Here is a 26,058-nt window from a genome sequence, read left to right as displayed (position 1 = left end):
TCAGCATCGACTATAAAACTAAATATTGTAAAAGCGTCGGAAGGAACCAGTCGTTACACTCCTTTAGTATTGTGAACTGAAATCAGATTTCAGAGTTTTAAAATTTTTTCAACAATATTCAGTGCATGCAGTCGTAAAATTTGATTCTAAGACAGGTGCGCGCATTTAGCCCTTCACTTAAACTGTATCATAAAGCCACTTCAAGAGATTCATCTTCCCACCCTCACGTAATCTTTTTGCAATCACTGCTCGGAAGCCAAATTAGGAGCCTGACATCTTTGCTATAATCAAAACCTATTCTCCCCTCTCCGCTCCTCCACTCCTTACCTTAATGAGAGTGTAAAAAACTAGTTTTACTGGGGACGGAGGCAAGGAAGAAAGGAAGAGAATGAAAGGAGGGAGGAAAGGGGGTGGGCATGGACCCAAGGAGGGAGTGAAAGGAACGAAGGAGAGCGCTGTCTTTTTTTTCTCGCGTTTGCTCTAGGCGCTCCCTGCCTGCCTCTCCCAGCTGGCCGCCGAGCGGCACCTCTCGCAGGCTCGACCCTCGGTCCCGCCCCCTAGCGTCGGAGCCCGGGAGCCGCGGCAGGAGCCTATCTCTTTAAATGACAGCTGAGGCTCGGGTCCCAGTCCGGGGCTTGACGTCAGTGCCTCCTCCCGGGCTGCCAGGAGTAGTTAGCGCCACCGTCGGCGCTCCGGCCTCGCGGCGCGCTAGCAAGCTGCCGGGGCGGCGAGTTTTCTTTGCTTCGGCCCCTCCTCCCACCCTCCCCGCGGAGAGCCGAGCAGCAGTCCTAGAGCCTCTCGCAAGTCTCTCTCACACTTCCCCGCCTTCGCCCCAAAGGAGCAGCCGCTCCTTCTTGCCTCTCCACTGCCGCCGCCGCACCGGCGGAGCTCCTCTCCCGCGCGTCTCTCCTCTGATGGAGCTTGGGCGCCGCCGACCCCGCAGCTGCCCCGAGCCTTGAGCCGGGCTGCCCCGGCCCGAGGAACGCGCCGCCCTGCCCGAGGGCGCAGAGAACACCCGGAGGGCTGGGGCGCGGGCTCTGGGAACGAGAAAGTGCAGCTCTCTCGGGTCACCGGGCCGGCGGCGGGGGGACTATGGCTCTGAAGGACACGGGCAGCGGCGGCAGCACCATCCTGCCCATTAGCGAGATGGTCTCCTCGTCCAGCTCGCCCGGCGCGTCGGCCGCCGCCGCCCCGGGGCCCTGCGCACCCTCGCCCTTCCCCGAAGTAGTGGAGCTGAATGTGGGCGGCCAGGTCTATGTGACCAAGCACTCGACGCTGCTCAGCGTCCCGGACAGCACTTTGGCCAGCATGTTCTCGCCCTCTAGTCCCCGTGGCGGCGCCCGGCGCCGGGGCGAGCTGCCCAGGGACAGCCGGGCGCGCTTCTTCATCGACCGGGACGGCTTCCTTTTCAGGTATGTGCTGGATTATCTGCGGGACAAGCAGCTCGCGCTGCCGGAGCACTTCCCCGAGAAGGAGCGGCTCCTGCGCGAGGCCGAGTATTTCCAGCTCACCGACTTGGTCAAGCTGCTGTCGCCCAAGGTCATCAAGCAGAACTCGCTCAACGACGAGGGCTGCCAGAGCGACCTGGAGGACAACGTCTCGCAGGGTAGCAGCGACGCGTTGCTGCTGCGCGGGGCGGCGGCCGCCGTGCCCTCGGGCCCGGGAGTGCACGGTGGTGGCGGCGGCAGCGGCGCGCCGGACAAGCGCTCGGGCTTCCTCACGCTGGGCTACCGGGGCTCCTACACCACCGTGCGCGACAACCAGGCCGACGCCAAGTTCCGGCGCGTGGCACGCATCATGGTGTGCGGGCGCATCGCGCTGGCCAAGGAGGTTTTCGGGGACACGCTCAACGAGAGCCGCGACCCCGACCGGCAGCCGGAGAAGTACACGTCCCGCTTCTACCTCAAGTTCACCTACTTGGAGCAGGCCTTTGATCGCCTGTCCGAGGCCGGCTTCCACATGGTGGCGTGTAACTCCTCGGGCACCGCCGCCTTCGTCAACCAGTACCGCGACGACAAGATCTGGAGCAGCTACACCGAGTACATTTTCTTCCGTAAGTTCGCAGCCCAGGCGTTTCCCCGCACCCCTCGCCCCCTGCTGACCTGCGGCGGGTTTGAGCCCCGCTGGAGGCCCGGCAGGGGTGTCCGGGCCAGGAGCTGGTTAACTCCTTATAGAGAGCGGCCCTCTCTGCACGACTCCCTTTTGCAGTAGACACGATTTACATTTCGCCCCTTCGGATATTTCCGTCTCTACTCCCCCTTTCTAGAACTCAGTAGCACCCAGCTCCCAGCTGTCTTACTTGCTGAACTTTATTGATCTTGCCTTCTCCACCCAGCCCGCTCCCGGATGCTAGGGGCTCCTCTGTTTCGGAGGACAGGGTGGGAGAGACTGGGGCACAGGGCAGAGTGCATAGACCCTCCTCCACCTCTTTGCTTTAGTAGGACTGCTGGGGGTCATTTCATGTGGCCCTCAGTGGTGTCCCTGCAGAGGGCAAGATGCCATCACAAGGCGTCGCCGCGCACCGCCTGGATCACCTGCTGTTGGTACAGCTGCCGCGCGGTAGCCTCCAGTTACGGGTGGTTTTCTAGAGGGCAGGCGAGAAGCGATGAAGGTGCCCCCAGAGCCCCTCGAGGGGGCGGGGGCATGAGAGCGGCTGTGGGGAAAGGGGACTCCTTGACAATGGAAACCCAGATTTCCCCGCGTCGGTTATCTCCAGTCTGATTGCCCAGTGTTTGGGACAGGGGAGGGCGGAAGGAATTAGAAACTTTGGATGTCTGAGTGCTCTTAGGGTTGGAGATTAGGAAGGGATGAGGGTGGAGGGGGGGGGAAGGAGTTGGGGAGGATGGGGAAGAGAGAGAGAGAATGATTGTGTTTCCTTCTCCAGCGCAAAAGCGGGGGTTGAGCCCACTTTCTCAGAATGAATAAATAGAGCGATTTTCTGAAATGTGAGAGTGAGGGAATAGATTTGGGAAAGCATCCGGGGTGCGTTTTGCAGCGCGCTTCCGGAGCTGGCTATGTGGAGTTCAAGAACTCTACCAAATACCACAATCTGAACCTGCACTGGTGATTGGGAGTGGGGTGGCGCTGTGGTGGGCACAATTCTCAGTGGCGTTTATAAAGTGAAAAGACAACGACTAGAGAGCGATTTGGACAAACGAAAAGCCAGCAGGGATGGCAGCAGGAACATTATTTGGCAAACGTTTTTCCTTTGGCCAGGCACAAGTTAAAACTTGCCTGTCGCGTTGGGAGAGTAGCCTTGAAATCCTGTGATGGAAATAGACCAGCTTAAAGTGTATTTATTTATTTTGGTAATTCAGTCACTACAGTAATTGGGTACTGAACAATTTTCTAGACTTTATTTTGACTGGAGAAGTGGAAGGGACTTCTCCTTGCACAGGTGCAAGCTTAACTGGAAGGTTGGCTTAGTGTTTGTATATTCTGGGAACCTTGGAAGTTGAGTGACAAACCACAGCACACAGGTTCTCAGAGGTAGACTGCTTTTTAGAAAGTAATGCTGGGTTTCTTGAGACAACAGTTTCAACAGAGAAGCAAATGAAGAGTCTGTCCACTGAATTGGTAGCTAAAAAACTGTCTTAATTATATCAAAGTATTACTTGTTACACAATAAAAAGATTAATGATCAGAAAAGCCACCCAAGGGAAGATATTTCATTGCTTGTATAAAATGGGCACCTCTTAAATATGTATTAAGTAATTAAGCATTTTAGCACCATTTTATTCCTTATCATTGTGACCTTTATCAACAACTTTTTAGATTTTAAACGATTTAAGTCATTTCAGCGTAGATTTCCAGGCATTTCAGAAAATGAGGTAAAATGAACTTTTGCCTTCCTTGTAGTTAGTGTTTTTTGTTAGAGAAGATATAAGCATGAATGTTCCGCACAGTTTTCTGAAATTTTGAAAATCTTTCTTGGTTTTGGTTTTTCTTATTCCTTTAGAAAGATGTGGATATGAGAATGATCATGACTTTGATTATGAAGAGATAATACAAGTTATCTCTACATTAGGGAAAAAGTGCCCTTAGTATATTGAAACTGGAAACTTAGCTAATTTAACTAATGAGGTAAATTTGAGAGAGATTTGAAATTCAGGATCTGTTTCACTTCTAAAGCTACAGAAGTGTTAAATAAAATATTCATATTATGAATAACTACTTTCAGAGTACTCATATTATTAATGACCTCTGAAATTCATTCATAAAAGTCCCAGAAATCTAAGGAGACAACCTATTTTGGGAGAAAATATGCAAATTCCAGATAAAGTATTGTTCTTTTGAAGTGGTAAGCTAGTCATTGATCAACAAAATGGAGTTGTCATTTTAAATTTTAGATGTAAAATTTGTCTTGAATATTAGAATACATATATTTATTTAATGTTTTTTACAGCTTTCATTATATTTTTACACGTTATTTTGAATGGGTTCCTTTTAATATTTGGTGACTGAAAATACACTGTAAAATGTTTGTATTTCCATCCTTTTCAGTTTAGTTGATGACAAAATGTATTTATCTTATTTGGCAAGTTTCTGTTTAGAAAGGTTATCAGTATTATTCATTAGAGCAAAATTACTGGATGACCTTGTTTGTCCACTTATGCTTTAGATGCAGAAAATAACCTTAATAACTTTTAATTTCCCCCTTTGACACCCTGTTTTTCAGCAAATATTTATTTGTTGTGTGACATTTATTTAGTGTATAACAAGTATCAGTCGCTTTAACACCTTTTAAAATCTGGGTTACATGTGAACTTAGTAGTTGAAACTGTTGTAGTTTACACACTTGAGCATCAATTTTAATTCCCCACCAACCCCCGCCACGCCCACCACACCTGAGTTTCTGCAGTAGAGGGGAAGAAAGTGGCAAATGGTCCAGTAATCCCAGATATTGCTGTTTTCCAAATGTGTGATCTTGGTTAAATTATTTACTTGTTCTCTTAGTTTCGTCACCTGTATTACAGGAGTAATCACAGTACCAGTTTTATAGGATTTGAGAATATACATGTAGTACTTAGACTAGTGCCTGACTCATAATAAAAGCTTAACAAATGTTAGCTATTACTATTGTGAGTAGCATGTTACTGTCTTTAGTCTTCTTGTGAACATTAAATTTTAATTTTGTTTTATAGTAAGTATAATTTAATTGTAAAGTTAATGGAAAATTATTTTGCAATTAAATGATAGCATACTATACTTTCAGAATTATGAAATAATCAATTAAATAACTAATTTCTTTCCTTGAATTTCAATTTGAATTTTTCAGGGCAAGTCACTGAATGTTGCTAATCATATTCCAATTGGTTTTTCTGGATTGACTCCAACAGAACCCACTTCCGATTCAGGGCCAAGAAGTGTTTTAGCACTAGGACTTGAAACTTTGGCAATATATTCTGATAAATATTGAGCTAGATTCATATCTCTTTAAGTGCTTGTATCCAAGTCATTGGATTTTTATGCTCAAGGTTATATACAGGCTATTAAACTTTAATATCAGCTTCATTTGGCTACATGAACACTTATATCTGTTCTCAGTCTTAACTCATTATTTATCAAATGTTTTTAGTACACTGCAACATATACTGGTGCTATTAAATTCTATATTCTTTTTCTAATACTGAAGATGGATTGTCCTTTCTTGGGGGAAAAACAGTGACTTATTGTGTTTTCTGTTTTGGGGGGATGTCTGGTGAGTGTCATTTTGGCTGCCTTTAGCAGTATCTGGGAGACAATAAAAAGACATTTTATGTTGGCCATGAATTATATAGAATATAGATAACGTGCTTGGAATGTGACAGGTTGATTATCCTTAGAAAAAAACTAGTTCTATATGTTTTCTTTTTTTCTCATAATCAGTGAGTTTGCAGAAAAGGTAGTGCTGATGTATTGCTCTTCTCTTCTAATAGTGCTTCAAGTTTTGAACTCCATAGTTTCGTTGAGCAGTCTGTGTGTGAATGTACACCTTTCACTAGGTTGTACTTGATATTCTTTATGTTTGGTATATCTTTTGTTTGTTTGTTTGTTTGATACATGACAGTGCCAGATCTAGGAATTAATGCTGTTACTGAACTGGGCTGTGAAATGTAATTTGTCTTAATGGATTTTTATATCCACTCTTTCAAATTCATTCTGATTTATTTCACTGTGTTGAGTTGAAGAAAGCTAGTTGAGTTGAAAATACTCAAACGGCTATTCAATCTTGTGCTAGCATGTTTGCTGAATTTAAGAGCTTTCTAAGAAACGTCTTTAAAAATCATTCTGTTTAGGTGAATACCATTAAAATTGCATCTTTTATGAGTCCAAAAATACTTCTTTGATTACCAAACATCATTTTATGGAAGTTAATTTTGTTAACCACAATTGTAAAAGTTGATTCTTTTTCTCCCGAGTTACTACTTATTTTTACAATGACAGTGTGAAAATTTTCTCTGTATTCACATGGCTGAATGACTTTTGAATTACTGAGGAATAAACAAAAGGAGAGGATAACTTTTTAAAACATCAAGATTCTGATTTAATGCAACTAGTTCCAGTAATAAAGCAGATAAAATGACAAAAATCTTGGAGTGCAAAAAGTTTAGAGGCTGTGCTATGACGCTGATTGTTGTTTAATGACATTGAACTTTTGTATCTGGCATAGTTCTGTCTTTGAACTTATCTTTTTTTATATTGCTATGGCTTTGGCTTTCCCTGTCACCCTTTTCAGCTTTGTGTGAGTCAATCTTTATGCAGATAATGAAGCTGAAAAACTAAGTGGCTACAAGCTTTATTTGACAAGTTCTTTCCCTTGTAGCTGAGGATGCTAGGACTTGCAATTTGTGTGTGTGTGTGTGTGTGTGTGTGTGTGTGTGTGTGTGTGTGTGTACCTTAGTTAAGAAGAAAAAACCTCTTTGGAAAAAAGAGAAATATGTATAAAACCAGTATTTAATTATTATCTATTCTACTGTCATAAATTATTAGCTGGAATTTGTTTAAAAATCTGAAAAATGATTGCTTGTCATTTAAAAGTCACCCTTTTTATACTTAATAATTTTTTTAATTTTTTATTTTTTGGTACAGAATCTCGCTCTGTCACCCAGGCTGGAGTGCAGTGGCGTGACTCAACTCACTGCAACCTCCACCTCCTGGGTTCAAGTAATTCTCCTGACTCAGTCTCTTAAGTAACTGGGATTACAGGCACCTGCCACCACACTCAGCTAATTTTTGTATTTTTAGTAGAGATGGGGTTTCATCATGTTGGCCAGGCTGGTCTTGAACTCCTGACCTCAGGTGATCCACCTGCCTAGGCCTCCCAAAGTTCTGGGATTACAGGCATGAGCCACCGTGCCTGGTCATAATTTTATATGCAGTTCATTGATAATCTATATTTTCAGATTGCTAAGAGGGTACATTTCAAATGTTCTCATTACAAAAAATAAGATTAAATTTAAAATCATAAAAGTAGCACATGTAGTTTTAGGGACCTCTGTTAAAACAAAAAGTGCAGTTTTAATCAGCACCACTAGTAAGTGTCAATAAAATCTTGATTCATTTCCTTCCAGTCTTTTTTCTATGTACACATAGATAAAAAGACATATTTTTTAAAAGTCATGGTCATACTATATAGGTGGTTTATATGCTGTCCTTTTTTGGTTTATTTGGTTTTATACATTTAATAAGTTTACACATTTAATGAAATTTCCCCCATGACATTAAAATTTTTATTGACATCTTAAATAACAAAAGTACAATACATATACATTGCCACAGTTTTATAAATATTGATATTGAATATTTTGTTTGTAAGCTCAGAAAAAAATTTGATTATTTCAAGATACAGCATCTGGTAAAAAAATTTACCATCACATTTATCACCTAATTTTATGCTAAATGTTTTGCATACATTATTTATTTATTTATTTATTTATTTTTATTATACTTTAAGTTCTAGGGTACATGTGCACAATGTGTAGGTTTATTATATATGTATATATGAGCCATGTTGGTGTGCTGCACCCATTAACTCGTCATTTACATTAGGTATATCTCCTAATGCTATCTCTCCCCCTCCCACCTCCCCACAATAGGACCCCGTGTGTGATGTTCCCCTTCCTGTGTCCAAGTGATCTCACTGTTCAATTCCCACCTATGAGTGAGAACATACGGTATTTGGTTTTCTGTTCTTGCGATAGTTTGCTGAGAATGATGGTTTCCAGCTGCATCCATGTCCCTACAAAGGACACAAACTCATCCTTTTTTATGGCTGCATAGTATTCCATGGTGTATATGTGCCGCATTTTCTTAATTCATTCTGTCACTGATGGACATTTGGTTTGATTCCAAGTCTTTGCTATTGTGAATAGTGCCGCAATAAATATACATGTGCATGTGTCTTTATAGCAGCATGACTTATAATCCTTTGGGTATATCCCCAGTAATGGGATGGCTGGGTCGAATGGTATTTCTAGTTCTAGATCCTTGAGGAATCTCCACACTGTTTTCCACAATGGTTGAGCTAGTTTACAGAAATAGGAACACTTTAATACTGTTGGTGGGACTGTATACTTTGTTTATTTCTTATAACATTCCCTGAGCTTGACATTAGTTCCCTAATAGTTCAATTAGAAAACTATGATTTAGAACATTAAGTAACATCCCTGGTTCTTGGAGCTTGTATAGGGCTGAGCTGGGATTTGAATAGTTCTGTCTTATGTCAAAGCCCTTACTGTTAAAACATTGAAAAATAATGCCCGTTTCCTGCAGTCATTTTGACAAATATATTTCGGTGTCTACTGAGTACATAGAACTTCTATTTATAAGCAAAAAAGTGCGGTGTGAAATGTATATGAGTGAACTCAAAATTTTAACATTTATGTTAAATTTTCATAGAAATATAGTAAATAGTCTTTACTTGCTAGAAGGGTTATTTTATGGAGTAATGCTACCGTATTCATAAATATTTTTGTAATTAAAGAAAATAAAACATTTGACTCAATTTAACACTTTTTTGGGGGGTAACCAAGTTATAGGTTTGATAAACCAGTAATACCTGTAGGCTCGATAAACTGACTTAAATTTAAAGTGCATTTTTTTTTTAATAGTCTGAGGCTGAAGCACCAGAGGTTTTGCAAGGACTTACCTAAAGATCAGAATAATTTTATTTATAAGATTTCAAAGTCATTCCAACAGGTAAATTAGTTACTTTATAATTTGTAAGTATAATGGGAAATATAGGTGTCATCTGCCTATCAGCTATATACATCTCATTATTAGTTTCTGTTAATGATACCAGTTTCTGATTAGTGTCTGATTCTCATACAAATTTAGTTGTATTTTGCTTTTTTAACAAATGAAAATATATGAAGTATTCTATGCTGAGTGTATATCATTTATAAGTTTATTCCCTGACCTGTTGGCTTTTCAGTGTACCCCTTGGCACTGTAGCCATGTAATGCTAAGTGAACCCCTGCTATAGAATCCTTCACACTTCTTTTCCTGGTGCACTAGGATAGGTCCCTCATTGTGTTTCCTACAATATGTAATGATCTTTTCGCATGTTGATCTTCTACAGTAGCTTTCTCTCTCTGTGCCTGAGAGTGGTGTTCTCAGCCCCTCAGGGCAGAGGCTAAGGCCACATTAAGAACTTAAAAAAATTTGTTTTCCGAATGAAAGTGTGAATTAAGGAATGAACTAGAGATGTTGGAATTTCCATTAGGTGGTCACTGAATTTGAGGTTTAGTTTCACTTCAACTTTAAAGTGCATTTATGGAACAACTACCAGGCTAAAGCGTGGGTAAATCATACAAATATGAGTAAGACAGAGACCTTGTGTTTAAGGTGATCACAATAAACTTTATATCATTGTGAATTATGTTAGAGAGAGGTTATTTAGTATGTTAACAAGAGGGCAAAAAGCAGGAGTAATGACATGAGAAGTGTTACATAAGCAACTATACGAAATGAAAATAAGTAAAATGTTAACTAAAATATGGGACAGATTAAAATATTGTTATAAATGAAGTTGTTAGATTTGTAAACACACACATGCACATGCACATGCACACTTCTTTATATTTAATTATTGGTGGAAGCTGGGTGTGGTGGCTCACACCTGTAATCCTAGCACTTTGGGAGGCCAAGGTGGGTGGATCACCTGAGGTTGGGAGTTCGAGACCAGCCTTGGCCAACATGGAAAATCCCATCTCTACTAAAAATGCAAAAAATTAACTGGGCGTCATGGCGGACACCTGTAATCCCAGCTACTTGGGAGGCTGAGGCAGGAGAATTGCTTGAACCTGGGAGGCAGAGGTTGCAGTGAGCTAAGATCGCACCATTGCACTCTAGCCTGGGCGACAGAATGTGACTCTGTCAAAAAAATAAAAAAATAAAAAATAAAAATAAAAAAATAAATAAATAAATGATTGGTGGAATAGAAATTGTGAGGGATCAAAAATTAAGTGACTTCATTAGTTTAGAGTGTTGGACAAATGTTCCATACCCCAAGCCTACCTACAACCACAGGTAGTGTTGAGTATTTGCTTTAAAAAAAATCTTAGATGCAAAGAGAATATTGCCTCCTGACATAGGCTTTATTGTAGAAATTAAATATAGGAAGTATCTGATAATACTGATAAAGTATCTGTAAAAGTGAGGATCCAGTTAATTCTATCTTGTAATCTTGATTCATTTTTAAAAAGGCATCTTAAAATGTACTTAACAGGTATTACTATTTAATAATCAATATTAAAATATTAGTGTTACTTATGTTTCTTTACCTTGTGTCAAAGTAGTTAATAAAAATAAACCAACTTTGCTGGTAATAACAACAGACAGCTTCATGATTCCTAATTGGACACTTATTAGTGTGTCCAATTATAATATATAATAATACAATTACTATACAACAATATAATACAATAATATTCTGTGCTTATTCAACATTAAACTTAGTTAAATGTATGTTCAACAGTTAACTTAGAATATTATTTCTACCATATTGTAACCAGTCTCCCATCAAACCCTGCTTTTATAGGGGAAAAAAGCAAATAATATGGAATATTAAAGCATATGGAATAAAAAGCAAATAAACTGGAAGAAACTAATATAATAAAGAAGTATGTAGTATTGACTTAATATCACCAGAATAGTGAATGATTTAACCACTCAGTTTTATTATTTTGGTTGATTTCACCAGTTACTGTATCAAAAACCTTGAGAATAGGATTCATATTATATTGCTCTTTCTTATCATTTGGCATAATTAGGTGTGCTTTCTAATTTTTGGTATAAGTAAAATAAGGAGAGTAGTACTGTGTTTATGGAGTAACAATGCCAGAATCTGTTGGCCTCTACTTCTAAGAGGTGAGTAGTTGAACACAATGAATGTTTTAATTCTTCTAAATCAGATTCCTTGAAAAATTTTGTCTCTAGCTTTGAGATCTTGGGAAAATAATTTCATGCTCCCTCCTGAAGGGAAAGTGAGAAAAACAATCATATTCACTTGAAAGCTTTGTTATGAGGATCAAATAAAGCAATCCATACTTATAATGGTATCAGGCACAAATGGTATCAGGGACAAATTAAAAGCTCAATACATGTTAGCCTTTGCAATTTATTAATTTAAGGACCTCAGAATAATACACAGGCAATCCCATTTCTTTACAATAATTCTCAGTACCAGATTTCTTCTCTTTTTCTTTTTAAGGAAGTTGAAAGCAACTCCTATCTAAAAGCTGCCCTGAAAAGGTCCTGTTATCATTAATGAGTTATTTTTAAAATTATTGACCTGCTAAGTATAAAATAAATTGTAACTTATTTTTAAAATAAGTCTATTCTAGTTGTTTTTTCATTGATTAGGTGGAAAAAATTTACTCTTCCAGGTCGAGTGCTGGTCACTGGTTAATTATGACACAATTAAAAATAATACTTGTAGTCAATAGAAATTGTCTCAAACTCTGGGACAAAGCACTTCTTAATCATAATCTTTATTTATATTTCTGATGAGGGCTTTTAGTTTGCATTTTCAACAGTTTTACACAAAATAACAAATTGTCACAGAGCCAGTTGGGCTCAAACACTGCCCAAAGTCTAGGCATTTGGCCAAAATTTCAGGCTAGATTTTGGATTCAAATACATATCTTCACAATTTTAAGAAAACTATGTTAGCTGTCAACTCAATCAGCTCTTATTGAAACCACTCTGACATATTTTCAATATAAGTTTTCTAGTTGCTTAAGTCCAGGTATTTGAAGAAAGCAGAGAGATCTGAGGCAGGTACTGGCAGACATTCAGAAATAATTCTCTAATATTCTTATCTCTTTTCTTCTGGTTGGTGAGTCTGCACCTAGCATGTCTCCTTGCAGATGGATAATAAGGATTCGTACATATGATTCCAAAGTGACTTTTGCTTTTGATAAGAAAAGTTACTACAGTGGCAGCTTTATGGTGACTGGTGGGAGGTAGCAGGTGTGGTGGTTGCAAATTATTGGTGTCATTTATATGGTGGTTTTGGGGATGAATCCTTCAATGGTGATTCTAATTTAGAGTAAAAAAGAGATTTAGCGATCAGAGTCCTTGGGCTGTATTCTTAATCTTCATTACTATGTAGATTTATTTTATTTTGTGATTCTTTACTTTTCTATACTTCAGTTCTTCAGAGAGAAAATGGTAGAAATTGATCGTCTTTTTCACCTTATCTCCACATAATGCCATAAGTATTGCGTGCCAAGTAATCTGTGCTAAATGAAATAGAGTATTTGTCCTTACTTTAGTGTGTCAGGCTGTCATTTCCTTTAAAAATGTGTTGAGTATATTGCTATTAACAAAACATTTACTGAGGTGAAACACCTTTTCATGCTCTATTTCATTTAACAATTTTCAAAAAAATCAGAAACATAAAATCTATCAAACTGAGGGAAATCCAGATTAGATTAATTTTAAGGTACTGAATCATATCTCTTCTTCAGTTCATTTATATTTATTCATGTATTCATTAACCAGTATTATAAACTAAGCAGCCTCTTAGATATTGAAGGTGTGGTAGTAAACAGTAGTGAACATATTTCCTACCTTTCATGACTGGGACCATGACATTTGTAGGATATCTGCTTTCTCTGACTTTAGATTGCACATGGTAGGTGAATGGCATGCTGAATAGATACATAACATACAGATTGGGAGGCTCTGTGTGGTGGCTAAAGCTCATGGCTGAAGAGTATCTCCTACTAACTTCTGACCACAAAGTCTAGGCATGAGGGTGTGTTTGTGTGTGTGTGGCCACACATACAAGCATGTTTTGGGAGAACATCAGTATGACTTTGCAACTACTACTGGCTATTAAAAACATTTGCCCTCTGAACTGTGATTGAATAGTGACCAATTTATATTAGAAATGAGACATAGTTAACATTGATCCTTTGCTAAAAATGGCCTATTTAGAGAAAAATGGAGTATTTTGAAAGTGATAATCTTTCTGGCCTCTGTATTATACCTGACTCCTTTTCTGAGAAATTTTACCATGCGCAGAAATGTAAAATCTCTTCAAAAGTCCAGATTTTGCCATATTTCTTATAAACATTGCCTATTTCCTGTGAAGAAATCCTGAAGTCAAATTAAAATGAAGACGTCTCCTGGTTACCATTGACAAATATTCTATATTTGTGATTAAATTAGAATTTGAAATGGTTTCGGTGTATTCCTTTTTATTTCAGTCAAGTGGACCTGTGATGGGTGATTTAGCATGCTTCATAGACAGTGGGAGAAAGATAATTGCTATGTAATAGAAGATATGGACCTTGTTAACAATGGTTAATGCTGCTAGCAAATGGCACCAAAAATAAATGTTCTAGGAATCTCAGCATGAAAGTTGCTATAGCTTGGTGTAATAATTTACTTTTCTTCTACTGGACTAATGTGTTTCTAAAGCATGAAAGAACCATTTTGATACTTCAGTTTTTACTTACTGTTTTAGCATGTTTAGATTGTGAAATAAACTTTCAAGATGTCTGTTTTATAGCTGCCACTCTCAAGCCATGTTTATCATAATTATACTTTGTTATTTAGCATTCATACTGTGAAACTCAGTAATATCCAGTGTTCGGTTAACCTAAAATAAAAAAAAAAAGGAGAAAAAAGATTTACCCCATAGTTTTAGTATAATCACCCGAGTCTAGGGACTAATGGTTATATTTTTTGTTAAATTGCATGCAATATTTTATGCATCGAATTATGTTCTCCCCCCAAAATATTTTGAAGTCCTAGCCCTGCCTCCCCACCACCTCAGAATATGACCTTTTTCGGAAGCACTGCTTTACAGAGGGAATCAAGTTAAAATGCAGTCATTAGGGTATGCCCTAATTTAATATGACTAGTATCCTTATCAAAAGGGGGAATTTGTACTCAGGATAGAGACAGACATGCACACACACACAGGGAGAACACCATGTGAACATGGGGGTAGAGGTAGAAGTGATGTTTCTATAGGAATGATGTTTCCTATACAGGTAATGTTTCAGGAATGCTAAAAATTGCTAGCAATCCACCCGCATCTAGGAGAGAAGCATGGAACAGATTTCCCCTCATGGCTCTCAGGAGGAATCAACCTTGCTAACACCTTGATCGTGTACTCCCAGCCTTCAGAACTTTGAGATTATACATTTCTGTTGTTGCAACCACCCAGTTTATGGTACTTTGTTATAACAGCCCTAGCAAACTGCTATGGTAGTTTTCAAAGTCTTTGTCTTCTAAAAAATCTGGGAAAAGCTTGAACAGGCAATGTTTTTCAATTTCCCTCTATTTTTCAGAGGTCTTAGTTACAGACAACAAACTTCACTCTTGCTAGTTTAGGCTGGGAAGGATTTATTAAGTATAATGTATTGCTCACAGGTTGACTGGGAGGGCTGAGCCTCCAGGAATGATTTGCAACCACATCCTAGAATAGGACTACCAAGGGACTTACTGTCCTGCAAGGACCTGGGAGCTCAGAATCAGGAAGCCAGGTGCAGCTACAGGATCTAGCTCCACCATCTGTGCCATCATCCATGCCAGTTAAAGTAAGATCATCAACTTACTTCCTGTTTCCCCTTATGCCTCAGTTTACCAGAGTGGTTGTAGAAACCAAATCACTTATGGAACCCAGGTCACAAGAGGGTGTAGAAAATATAGCTTTTAAAACAAAACAATAGCAACAAATTTTCATAGCACACTGTCATCATTGGTCTGTGAAAAGATTTATTATTGAAGTTTAAACTGTTTGATCTCTACCACTTCATCTCCCATAGGTAACCAGTCTAATATATTGAATGCAGATCCTTATGTTTATATGTGTTCTTGGACAATGAGTATTCTGTTTTGTCTCGCTTATGTTTTTAATTTATATATATATGATATCTCTCTCATTAGTGCTTTCTTTTTAAGAGCACTTCATTTTCATGTGCTTATCTAAGCTAATTGGTTGGTTCTAAGGGTGGAACGTTACTTCCTAGTGTGTATTTTACCTAACTAAACTCTTCCCTGCTGATCTGTACTCAGGTTGCCTTCAGTTTGATCATGGTCACATCCAGTGTGGACCTGTGTGAGAATTCTTTAGGCAAGGAATTGCTGGGACACTGGGTATGCTTATATGTCATTTGACTAAATATTGTCAGATTGCTGTACAAATGAGAGCACGTCTACATTCCTAGCAGCAGTACATGAGGATTCTGTCATTTCCACTTCCTTGCCAACACTTTGCAAAATTCAGTTTTCTAATTGTTGCAAGAGTAAAGTGAAATGTGATATTTTATTGTTGATTTAAATTTCATTGTTCTAATTACTCATGATGGGAATGTAGTTTTTAAAAGCTCTCCAGTCTTTTTAAATTAAAAAGGTAGAAAGATTTTGAGTGAGCTGGCCGAAAGGATCCACTACACTCTATCTCTTTGGATACTGATATGGTTTGGCTGTGTCCCCACCCAAATCTCATCTTGAATTGTAGCCCTCATAATTCCCATGTGTTGTGGGAGGGACTCTGTGGGAGGTAATTGAATCATGGTGACATGTCTTTCCCATGCTATTCTCATGATAGTGAATAAATCTCATGAGATCTGATAGTTTCATAAAGGGGAGTTTACCTGCCTAGACTCTCTTGCCTGCTGCCATGTAAGACGTGACCTAACTCCTCATTTGCCTTCTGCCATGATTGTGAGGCCTCCCCAACCGTGTGGAACTGTGAGGCTTCTTTCCTTTGTAAATTACCCAGTCTTGGGTATGTTTTTATTACCAGCATGAGAACAGACAAATACAGCTGCCTTCTTTCCCTATTAAAATTCTAACCACAGTAATAGTATTATCAACCCATGTTCCTACCTAATATGATGAAACTGCCCTTCATGCAAATGAATATTTACTAACGTTCTCCAAAAAGGGAGACCCCCAAGCCTCACAACCTGCCTTCCTCAAGCCTCATCAGCTAGCCTGCCATCTTTGGGCCATGTACAGTAAGTACATTGTATGAGGTCTGAATGTGATTACTTGTGAAATGGTCACCTGTGGGTATTATATTAATATATGTTACTTGCCCCCCAAATCATTCAGTAAATAATATTGAATAGGACCAAGATAGCTTCACTGAAAGCTTTTGTTCCTAGAATGGGAAAATGGGAACTCACAGCAGCCACAGGTCAATAGCAAATCCTGCTGTGCAGACATAACAAGATTCCTTTTTCTGACAATAGAATACATTTTTTGTTAAATATGTCTGGCAGCCCTTAGTTCTACCATTGAGTAAAACTTTCTTGCCTATTGTTTGTCCTTCCTGGTTCCTTTCTTTGCCTTCTGGAAGATTCTTTTCTGTTAATTGTTCTTGGCCACCTCTCAAGGCACACTGGGCAGTGTATATTCTCCTTGCCTCTGCAGAAATACACAGCTCCTTTTCCAACTTGCAGGTATGGGACTTATGAGTTGCTTGAAGGGTTAAATAACCCAGGCTATTTATGTCCCATCTTGAAGTTTCTTTGATTAAAAAAAAAAAAAAAAAATCTTTCAAAATCATTGTGCACTTCTGGACAGTTTCATGAGTGAATTAAGGGAAACAAAAATCTTGAGTAATATAATATTTAGGGTTGAAGGCTCTTTATTTTATGGCCTCTGTGAATCATTCATTTTGTCTTCTTAAATTAATGGTTTTGGAGGAAGGTGCCAGCTTTGTCAGCAGAGCAGTGGCCTTTGTGTGAAAGAGCACCAGTCGTACCTTTTGCTAAGGCTGCAGTTTTTCAGTCTTTACTTAGATGTTGTCATTTTTTTAAAGTTTATATTATGAAAATTTAAACATTGTGGAAAAAGAATTGTTTATAAAAACTCCCACATATGCACCTGCTACTTTCAACAATAACCAAAACATCACTTCATGTCTGTTTCTTTTTTGCTGAAGAACTTTAAACAAACCCCAAATATTATGTAATTTCACCCCTACATACTTAAATATCTAAAAAATGCCTATTAAAAAACATATAACCACTATTCCATTATCAACCCTAGCAGGATAAATAATATTTTTTGGCAATATCTGATACATCATTCATAATCATATTTCCAAGATTGTCTCAAAAATATTTTATAGCCTTTTTAAAAATAAAGCTCAGGGCTATACATCGTATTTTTATGTCTTTTTTTCTATTAATATGAGATAGTCTCTCTGCTTTGACTCTCACTCTGTCCATCTCAGTTTCTCTTTACATGTAATGCCATCAATTTGTTTACAGAAGGAGGTCTTGTTGAGCTGATTAATGTCCCCTGTTCTGAATATATGGCTGCTTGCTTTCTTGTAGTATCATTTAAATTGTTCTTCTGTACCAATATTTTCTGTAAGTGGACATTGACTCGACCTTGACTGTATTCAACTTCGTTTGTTTTTTGGCAAAACTATTTATAGGTGATTCTGTGCTAATTTGCCCCACTAATCAGTTGATGTGAGTGGTGGCAGTCAAATCCCTCCATTGTAACTTTGCATCAAACATTTATTTGATAGTTGTATGATTGAATACAATTGCCTGATTCAAGTATTACCATAAGGGATACAAAATTGTGGTTTTCTAATTTGTGTTTTCCGTATTTATTAGCAGGAATGTTGTAATGAAGAACTTTCTCTGAAGAACTCTTTAAAATACTGCTCACAGAGGAAAGGCAGGGCAAATGCTTAAGTATTTCCTTTTCATAGCCAGTTTTCACAGTGGGAGGACAACCAATCACCTATAGAAGCCTATCTCAATGGGATCAGGAAATTTGTTTGTAGCCACCTAGCCTCCTTATGCTAGTATACAGCAGGCACATCTGCCATATCCTGCACACCTGGTGCTTCATTTGAATTTGGAAAGAATATCTGAAAGACTTGTAATTTTTATTGAAATACCTACAACTGTATTCATATTCATACACATTTCATTTCTGCAAAAACATCATTGCATAACTCCCCTTATGGCATTTCTTTACATATTAATGTGTATGTCATAGAAATGAGACTGGTAATTTTAATCTCATAATTTCCAGTGCTTATTTGCAAGTTATCAATGAGGAAAAGTATAGGAAGTAGGATTTCAGTTTGGATAATAAAAAGTACCTGGAGAATATTTATATTGTTGAAGTATATAATCTTAAAATGATCATATTAGAATCTAGAATAAAGGAGTATCTGTTAAATTGTTAGACAATTACGTCAGGCCTCTGAGCCCAAGCCAAGCCATCGCATCCACTGTGACTTGCATTATAAGCTCAGATGGCCTGAAGTAACTGAAGAATCACAAAAGAAGTGCAAATGCCCTGCCTCGCCTTAACTGATGACATTCCACCACAAAAGAAGTGAAAATGGCCAGTCCTTGCCTTAAGTGATGATATTATCTTGTGAAATTCCTTTTCCTGGCTCATCCTGGCTCAAAAAGCTCCCCCACTGAGCACCTTGTGACCCCCACTCCTGCCCGCCAGAGAACAACCCCCCTTTGACTGTAATTTTCTTTACCTACCCAAATCCTATAAAACGGCCCCACCCTTATCTCCCTTTGCTGACTCTCTTTTCGGACTCAGCCCGCCTGCACCCAGGTGAAATAAACAGCCATGTTGCTCACACAAAGCCTGTTTGGTGGTCTCTTCACATGGACGCGCATGACAAGTTATAGTTGTAGTTGTGATAAAGAGCATAAGGATTCTGGCAAGGATTAGAGAAAAATCTGAGATCTTGGCTTACCTTTTGTTTTTGCTACTTTATAGTTATTAATTTCATGAAAATCACTTAAATTCCTTGAGATTATTTCCCCATCTTCCATTTGAGGAATGATGTGAGCATAAAAGAGAAGACACTTGCTAGGTGTTTTTAGCATCTCAGTTGAATTGTACTATATAAATTGAGTCAGGAGTAAAAAGAACCCATAAATTGCTTTAAAGTAAAATACAAGGAAGAAAGTAGATTAGAAGCTATTCTACTCTTCATAATTTAGGTAAGATACAAGTTAAAGTTCTATGCAAGCTACTTGCCAGGTGAATAGCTTTGCCCATCATTGGAATATGAACTTAAATCAGTGAAGTGCAAGATATAGGGTAGATAGAGGGCAATTATAGATAATGATAATACCTGTAAATTGTAATAAATAATCCCACAAAATCCCCTGAATGACAGCAATTACTAGGTGACTTCAGACTCCTCAGAGAAATTCCTTATGAATCCTCAAGTGGGTGTTCTGGCCCGTCAAGTTAAGGTGGATAATTTCACACTAGATTTGGTCTCTCTTTCCTATGGAGTAAAGTCTTGCACTGTGTCTGACAGTACTATTTCTTGTGTGAAGTCGTGAAAGATGGTATGTTAGGTAGACTTTTACAACTGATGATTTCTTCAGTTAGAGACAGTGCTTTCTTTTTTTATTCAACTTGCTCTCCATGCTCATTAAAGCCTCACACTATGTCTGGCAGCAAGTTGTCACTTAGCAAATATTTATTGATTTAAGTAGGGAAGCTGTGTGATGAGTGAGTGGAGACATCTTATGACTGGGGTTAGGAGTGTTCTCGAGTAAACCAGGGCTGCATTTACACCTATTTCCTTTAGTTAATAACTGTATGACTTTGGCTAAGTCATTTATTTACTCTGTACTTTGGTTTCCCTTTTGTAAAATTATCAGAATAATAGTACATATTTCAGAGAGTTGCTCCGAGGATTAAATGATGTGACGCATAGAAAGCACTTGGCACGGTACCTTTTGCAAAGTCAAGGCTCACTAAAGTTAACCATTTTACTTATTATTTATAGACAATTATGGTGAAACAGAGAAGGAGGTAATTGCCTTGAACTGAATGGAGAGTTCAGGGAAGGCATTAGAGAAAAGGTGACATTGCAAATTATTGACAGAAATGTGAGCATTCACGTAAGAGAGCTTGGGAGCTTTGCTAGTTCATGCAAAAATGGCATGTTCGGGGGATAGTTTGATTTGGCTGGATATCAGGGGATGTGTTGGAAGAAAAATCTGGAAATGTAGGCAAAGGAAATATGATGTAGCACATTCGATATCAGGCAAAGGATTTTATATCAGAATGTGCATTTTCAAAAAGCAACTGTGGCACCAGACTGCACATAGAATTGGGGAAACTAAATTTGTTTGGATAATTGGTGAGTATTGAAATTGTTGAGGCTAGAGATGAGTCAGATGAGCATTAGTGGAGATAGGGAGTAAGGGACGAATTCTAGTGCTATATAGGTGGTATAAACAATGAACTTTGGGAGGAAGGAAGGAAGACACCTGGCAGCTGGCCTGTGATTAGTCCATGTCTTTTACCAGGGGTATGTCTTGCGGGGAAACAAGAGGAAATAGGTGACCCAGTCTAATCTCCATGTCAACTGGCTGGCCAAGTAAAAGATGAATGATATTTCTGGGAGGAAGAGACCTTATCTAGTGAAGGCCTTTACCATATATCCCTAGTTAGGGGATGTCTTGTAGTAAGTAATTACAGAATCGATGGGGTGTGGCTCACTGGAGAATATCATATAAACCATTTTTCTTTGGGAGTGTAAAATGTAGACTTATATACTCCTGTCTGTGAAGAGCTCCATAAAACCTCCCTTGAATTACTCATCAGTCATTCTAGGTCAGAGAATGAATGTCCCATGTGGGACAGAAGAAACTGGGAAACCAAATAGGATGTCCCAGACCTCTCTTCGTTTCATCTAGTCCTGCACTTTAGAAATTTTTAGTGAAAATTTATACTCTTATCTCCAATTCATGGGAGTCTGATTAGATCCTCTGCTCCTGTGTTTTAGGTCAGACTTTATGATCTATTTGATGTGGAGAAGACTGAGAAAAAGATACAGGGAATGACTCCAGAGTTGGTGATGGCCTTATCTTAGAGAGGATATACTGGATGAATGAGTCCCTGCTTCTGTCCCTAAGGAGAAAATAATAAAGTCAATGTTAGATCCATTAAAATTTAAGGTATTTGTGTAAGTTTCAGGTGGAAATGTTCCATATGCAAGCTCTGGAGGTTAGATAAATCAGTGAATTTGGAGAGAAAGAGAACTGTGCTGAGGTTCTTGAATGGCGATAAAGAGGAGCCTGGAAATGATATTGACAAGAGCCAGTCAGACATAAGAAGTAACAGAAGAGAAGACTGGTTATGGAAGCTATGGGAGAAACAAGTTTCAAGTGCAAAGAAGTGTATACTTGACAATACAAATGCTCCAGAGAGTTGATTGTAGATTAAGACTAAAAATATCAATTAGATTTGCCACTTAGGAGTTTATTAATGATTTTAGAGATAATGAAAGAAAATTATAAACTTGTAGTGGTAACAAATTGCAGAACTAGAAGTAGTATGGTGTGGATACATAAGTAGTGAGGGAAAGGCCGGGCGCGGTGGCTCAAGCCTGTAATCCCAGCACTTTGGGAGGCCGAGACGGGCGGATCACGAGGTCAGGAGATCAAGACCATCCTGGTTAACATAGGTGAAACCCCGTCTCTACTAAAAATACAAAAAACTAGCCGGGCGAAGTGGCGGGTGCCTGTAGTCCCAGCTACTCGGGAGGCTGAGGCAGGAGAATGGCGTGAACCCGAGAGGAGGAGCTTGCAGTGAGCTGAGATCCGGCCACTGCACTCCAGCCTGGGTGACAGAGCAAGACTCCGTCTCAAAAAAAAAAAAAAAAAGTAGTGAGGGAAGATAATGGGATTGATCTCATTTGTGGATTCTTAGTGTGGGTGTTATGAAGAACAGATCAGAGCTAGTTAATGCTGATAAAAGCATAGTTGATGCAAACAGTTGCTTCTTCCAGGATGGGTAAAAAAATAAATAAAGCTGTATTAGTCTGAGGTACTTGTAGTAGTATCACCTGGGATGCTGGTAAAAATTGAGCATTTGTTCCCTACTGAATTCAGATCTCTGGGGATAGTGCTTTGGATATTCTCTAAGATGCATCCCATATTGTTTTAGAACATGTTTAATATAAACAGGAGGATTCTGAGAAAAATTATGGTCTCACTAAACTATTAAGTGAAAAGAGGACAGAGATCTCTATGTATAGAATGCTATTAACCATATTTAAAAAGAAGCAAATAAATGTCCATTCATTAAAAAACATGGAAGGAAATGCACTTAATTGCATCTATGTTGTAGGATAATGGATATAAATAACTTATGTTTTTTACGAATCTTTTAATTGCAGCTTTTATTTTATAATTAAAATAAATTGTAATTATTAAAAAAGAAGACCTAATAAATATCTATTTCTATATAGTAGATTGTAGATATACAGAAATAAAATACTGGCTTCAATACAATGTTTTAATAAGGATCAAAGAGAGAAAGGACATAAAGACATTTTAACTTGAGTTAGATATAGAGGGAAGGGAATTTGAGAGGAACACGTAAAAGTAGACCTTTGTGAAAATCAAATCTCATGTACTGTATTTCATAATTTTGTCTAGGGAAGCCCATGCTCTTATATTCCAGAGATTACAGATGTTCAAGCTCTCGACTTTTAGCCACTTTTTTGACCAACAGCTAAACTGTCAAGGTGTCGTGGAACAAATAATAAAAAATTACAAATCATTTAACAGAATCAATACGGTGATGTGAAGGAAACATCGGTCTGAAAAATGCTACGGTCACAAATCCCAGTTTTGTTAAGAAAATCCAAAAGACCATCTTAGAGGAATGACTGAAAAATGCCATGTATTTCTGGTCACCTGAGTATATCTGTCAAAGGGTATCTGGATAAGAATTGGATACAGAAGACTAGAATATTCTTTGGAAGACAGAGTAAGGATTTTGTTGTTGTTGTTGTTGTTTTTTAAATTAAATTTTTCATGAAGCTCAGCATTGCCAAATTCTAGTGACTGTATCAAATTCACAGATATCGATTGGGTAATCATTATAGACTAGACTCTTGAAAGAAGGGTATGAAAATGTTTGTATCACAGGATATCATCCTTACCTTAGGGGATTTACAATATAGGGGGAGAAACAAAATAACTAAGATCTTAATCCTGAAGATAATAGCAAATATTAAAGATACTGAGACAAGGGAAGACATGAAGGGAGTGGATTGTAACAAGAAAAACCTTTGGGAAAAGGGATGGATAGGAGAGAAACTGAAGAAATAATTATTGTGCTTTTGTGAGAATGAGGGTATATGAGAACTTTCTGTACTTTCTATTCAGTTTTGCTGTGAACCTAAAACTGCTCTAAAATAGTTTATTAATTTAAAAGAAACAAAAACAAATTTTAAAAATTAAGAGGGATTAACTTTATCAGTGGTTGCTTAATGCCTCTTCTTACATATCGTAAAGTTTTTATTGTTATTGTAAATTATATTTTAAAAATTTGGTTATTGAAGTACAGTTTGTTTTTATATAATGATTTTGTATTCGTTTTTTACTTCTAATAAGTTCATAGGTTCTCTTAAATATTCTGTGTAAATAATCGTAGAGTCTGCAATTAATGACAAGAAAAAAAGAAAGAGAAATAACCATCAGGGCTTATAGATTTGTGATTACTGCGTGCAAGGGAAGCGGGGAGGTAGAGTAAAAGGTGAGTCTAATGCTTCAGTGGTTAGTGCCTAAGAGAGCTTACTGGAATATGGAAGTTGAGAGGAAAAACTGATTTAGGAGCAGGAGGGAAATAGTGAGTCTAGTTTATTATATTACATTGGATATTAAAGTCATAGCCAAATCCATGAGAATTTTTACATCTATTGTCTTCAAAACATGCCCTCATGGAAGGAGGGTTACCAATAAACATTCTAGGTAGAAGGATCACCAAGGGGAGACAAAAAGGTTGGTTATGGAGCACAATTTGGCTCCACGTATTTTTCTGGTCACTAATTCAGGACAACAAAGATAGGCCGTACGCTGTGTACACATATTTGCTCCACCTCTAGAACAATTAGTTCAGAATTTCATGGGCTGTAACACACTCCCTTTCCAACTTGTGTAATTACTCTAATACAACCTTCTTTCAATATATACTTTCTTTCAATTCATCTGTCTTGTGTTCACTGCCCTTGTTATTTAGTTTAGATTACAGTTTTATAACTGCAGTGACACTCCTGGAAATATCCTGAACACTCTTGCTCTTCTGTCCTTTTTCTTTTTTCCAGTTCTTCTTCTGACCCTAACTATGGGTACATAATGAAATGAAGGCAGAAATAACGATGTTCTTTGAAACCAGTGAGAACAAAGATACAACATACCAGAATCTCTGGGACACATTTAAAGCAGTGTGTAGAGGGAAATTTATAGCACTAAATGCCCATAAGAGAAAGCAGGAAAGATCTAAAATTGACACCCTAACGTCACAATTAAAAGAACTAGAGAAGCAAGAGCAAACACCTTCAAAAGCTAGCAGAAGGCAAGAAATAAACTAAGATCAGAGCAGAACTGAAGCAGATAGAGACACAAAAAACCCTCCAAAAAATCAATGAATCCAGGAGCTGGTTTTTTTTTTTTGAAAAGATCAACAAAATTGATAGACCGCTAGCAAGACTAATAAAGAAGAAAAGAGAGAAGAAACAAATGATAAAGGGGATATCACCACCGACCCCACAGAAATTCAAACTACCATCAGAGAATACTATAAACACCTCTACGCAAATAAACTAGAAAACTTAGGAGACCAATTAGCAACCTTTCCCTGCTATAACAAACCAGCCTAGAACCATTGGAGGATCACCCAGTAGAGCAGTTTATTTCTACTAAATATCCATGAAGACCAGCTTAAAATAGACCTTTAGTACTGGGTGACAGTTCTCCTTTAATTCTATGGTAAAACTTCTGATTTTCACAGTACATTCTTACTGTAACTTTATTTTTTGTGTTTTTTTTTTAGAAACACCCAGTTACATCACCCATTCCTGACCATCAGTCTCAGTAAATCTCTTTGTCTTTTTCTTGACAGAGAAAAGGAAAGCCATTACAATTTATTAATCTTCCTACTCTTCATCTTCTTGCTGCCAGGGATATAAACCTATCCACACTGAACCCATCTTATCTGCCGTCCCTTCTGTTCTAATAGTAGAGGAACTATCCCTTCTTTCCCAGGACAGTTATTCCATTCTGTGCTCTGGGCTCTATTACCTGCAATCTTGCTAGAAATATTATATTAATGATTATTCCTTTTATTTTTGGACATGCAGCATCTCTCCCTCTCAAATATATGTTTCCCGTTACTTTTTAAACTTTCCAGAGTTCCTTTAATTCAAAACAATAATGAAATGTCCATAAAGTTATTCCTTATGTTTAACCAACTATCACCCTACCCAGCTGAACTTTTTAAATGGTGTATATTTTTATGCTAGTGTTTTCATTTTTTGTTTTCTGTTGATTCTCACATCTCAGCACATGCCAGTTTGGCTTGTTGTCCTCAGCATGCCTCCAAAACGACCCTTTCAATGGTCTCCACTATTTTCTATCCATGCCTTTAAATCCAGTAGGTATTTCTTTCCTTGCTTATTTCCACATCTTATAAGCATTTGACACTGATGACTACTCTGACTTGAAACACACCTCCTCTTTGCTTCTGTGCAGGGTTGTTGCATATGACTGTTCAGCTTGTGCCTAAGTTAGG

The 26,058-nt window shown here is 38.4% G+C and overlaps 1 protein-coding gene across 1 annotated transcript in view; it reads left to right on the top strand.

Annotated features, from left to right (window-relative positions):
• The first annotated feature begins 813 nt into the window (after positions 1–813).
• The window catches only part of KCTD8 (potassium channel tetramerization domain containing 8), a 286,168-nt gene continuing 260,923 nt past the window's right edge, over positions 814–26,058 (top strand). Inside the window, exon 1 of the mRNA XM_005554790.5 lies at positions 814–2,053. Coding sequence (XP_005554847.1) covers positions 1,093–2,053 — 961 coding nt within the window. The 5' untranslated portion in view covers positions 814–1,092. The remainder of the gene's footprint in view (positions 2,054–26,058) is intronic.

Source organism: Macaca fascicularis, chromosome 5 (genome assembly GCF_037993035.2).
Source record: "Macaca fascicularis isolate 582-1 chromosome 5, T2T-MFA8v1.1".
Classification (NCBI taxonomy): Eukaryota; Metazoa; Chordata; class Mammalia; order Primates; family Cercopithecidae; genus Macaca; species Macaca fascicularis.
The sequence above is the reverse complement of the archived record's forward strand: the minus strand, read 5'-3'. Positions and strand labels throughout refer to the sequence as shown.